The following is a 2500-nucleotide window of genomic DNA, read 5'->3' on the forward strand; positions in this document are numbered from 1 at the left end:
CTCAAAATCGACTCCCAGTCAATTACATGTACATCTGGCTGGGTTCGTGGTGCTCTGAGATAACGGAACATATGGTGGCACTGAGTCGTCGGCGCCTTCACCTGCATTCGGTCCAATCCCATTGAGCCGGTTGATCCTGAAAAGCCCTTGTAGGGAGAGGTCAACTACGCACATTTACATTTACCCAGTTTACATTTATAGTAAATCTTTATCCCTGCAAGTAAAATTATGCTAACCACTTGGGAAGGTCCTCCTTATGGAAAAGTACATGTAGTTCTCGACATCTCTTCATTTACTTCTTACCTCTTCATCAGAGAAGTCAAACTTGTGAATGATGATAGAGTTTACATGGTTATTCGATAGCAGATAGTCTGAAAGAAAACAGAATTTGAATTTTAGGATAGAAAATGATTTTGTATCCGATGAAAAAAGTATCAAATTATGAATAGTAGTTCTACCACTTCCCTATGAACATGTTTAAACATACTTCAATTCATTTTGGACAATTTGACTGAACAACCCTTGGATAAAATAAACTCATACAGTATGACTTATACCGGTACTAGTATCATATAAACAAATAGAGGCTGATAACAGTGAAGTGGGATAAACTAGTACCAGAATCTTATCTCCTGTCATTTGAATATTTGACAAACTCACATAACGATGTCTCATTCCTGATGTTTTCAAACAAAATGCTAAGAGTCTGGAGTAGCTGAACGCAAATCTGATTTGACTTCTGATTCATCATCTTCAAGAAGTACAGCAGCATGCTTTTCTCTAGGAAAAAGCTGAGAGCAAAATAGATTCCACATGATTGATCATACTTTTTTTATTGATCACTTTAACATCTGGCTACTGCAAGTGAAAAAAGTTAAAGTTTTGCTTCCCCTAAGGCAGTATTTCTCAGGAGTGCAAAAGGCAAATACTGTGTCTTATTTACACTGAGACCTTGGACTGATTTTGCAAAGAGTTCTATTTGTTATTTTGGAGCCATAATATACATGTACTATGGAACCATTTTGCGAATCTTAAAAGATCAACAATGAAGAAAATGGACTCGAAATTTTATAATTTTGCTTTTACTACTTATGCAAATTTGAGGTCTTCATTCTCAATTACACCTAAGTCATAATTTAGACACATCTACACCTGCAATGCTGCAATTGACTTTATTTTTGCTTTATGTTTTTATTAATAATGGATAGAAATCTTGCAGGATACTGTATAAATGATCCTTTAGGGTTTTCTGGTATCCCACACTTACCATTTTGTTCAGTGTCCTAATCAAGAGTTTAGATAGAGTTGGGAGGTAACAACCATGAATGCTTTCCTCTTGAATGCATAACTGGTTATTGCAACCAACAGAAAAAATAGTGGAACAGCCAGCCCACTTGATTTTGTTTAAGAAATAAGGAAAACATCAGATATATTCCTCTTTTCATGTTTATGAAAATGTATCTATAGGTAATATAGTGTATTACCAAGAAAACAACAACATCAAATAAATAGAGAAAGTCAAGTACCAAATTGACATCAGTCAGAGGATGAATAATAATTCATCATACAGTAATAATCAATTAATATAATAAATTGATATGATCATTGTAACCTTGCAATTCATTACCTTACCAAGTTGTTTAATTAATTAAATAGGAGTTTTTAGTTCTTCACAGAGCATGTTTCAAATCAGATAACACTCACATTGGAGATTAATTAAAACTCTTTGACTCCCAAGCTGGCCTGAACCGGCCAGACTTCTTACGCTGTCTGATGCCAGACGATTTTAATCCTCAACGGGGAATCCCGGGAGTCAATGGGTTAAGGTATGATTATTAAAAAACATAAACAGGGGCTGACTAGTGTTTTGCATATTCATGCTTCTGACAGGAATGACCACAAATTCATGGCACCATTTGTACTAAAACCTAAGCCCCCATACTCTCCTGAAAAAGTACAATTCCATCCCAAGATGCAAAACTCATTTTGTTTGTTAGTCAAAATGGAATCTACTCATTCCCCATGTGGAAGATTTTGCTGTTCCATTAAGCAGAAAGTTTCCACTGCGTTTTCCATTTAAAGTGAAAGTACTTTTTGACATAATAATTTTACATTATACAGACCTTGGATACATCTCAGTGCCTAAACTACGGGCAAAAGTGATTTGATTGCTTTCACTTTTACTGCGCCAAATTCAATTAGCCACATTTAAAGTAATTAACTCTAAATTATTGATTCAATATTAAACTGTTAGGGCAAATGTTGATAAACACGTTACAACCCATTAAATCTTACTCAAACACTCTGCTGTCATTCTGGTCTCCCCAAATTAGAATCTCAGCTATAGACCGCAAGGTTTCCACAAGCAAGCCTCGGTTGGTTTCATTCACAGTCGAATTCTTGGTGAGAACGTAGTGAAGATATCTAAATATCGACAGATTAAAAGTTTGTAAACAAAGACATGCCAGACTTCCCCAATAGTGATAATACGTTATATAGT

At 35.3% G+C, this 2500-nt stretch overlaps 1 protein-coding gene across 1 annotated transcript in view; it reads right to left on the minus strand.

Annotated features, from left to right (window-relative positions):
* LOC138014473 (protein CLEC16A-like) overlaps positions 1-2500 on the minus strand; it is a 37223-nt gene that overhangs the window by 34342 nt on the left and 381 nt on the right. Inside the window, exons 2-4 of the mRNA XM_068861544.1 lie at positions 2296-2424; positions 661-791; positions 304-371 (exon numbers count right to left, since the gene is read on the minus strand). Coding sequence (XP_068717645.1) covers positions 304-371; positions 661-791; positions 2296-2424 — 328 coding nt within the window. The remainder of the gene's footprint in view (positions 1-303; positions 372-660; positions 792-2295; positions 2425-2500) is intronic.

Source organism: Montipora capricornis, chromosome 8 (assembly GCF_036669925.1).
Source record: "Montipora capricornis isolate CH-2021 chromosome 8, ASM3666992v2, whole genome shotgun sequence".
In the NCBI taxonomy this organism is placed as follows: Eukaryota; Metazoa; Cnidaria; class Anthozoa; order Scleractinia; family Acroporidae; genus Montipora; species Montipora capricornis.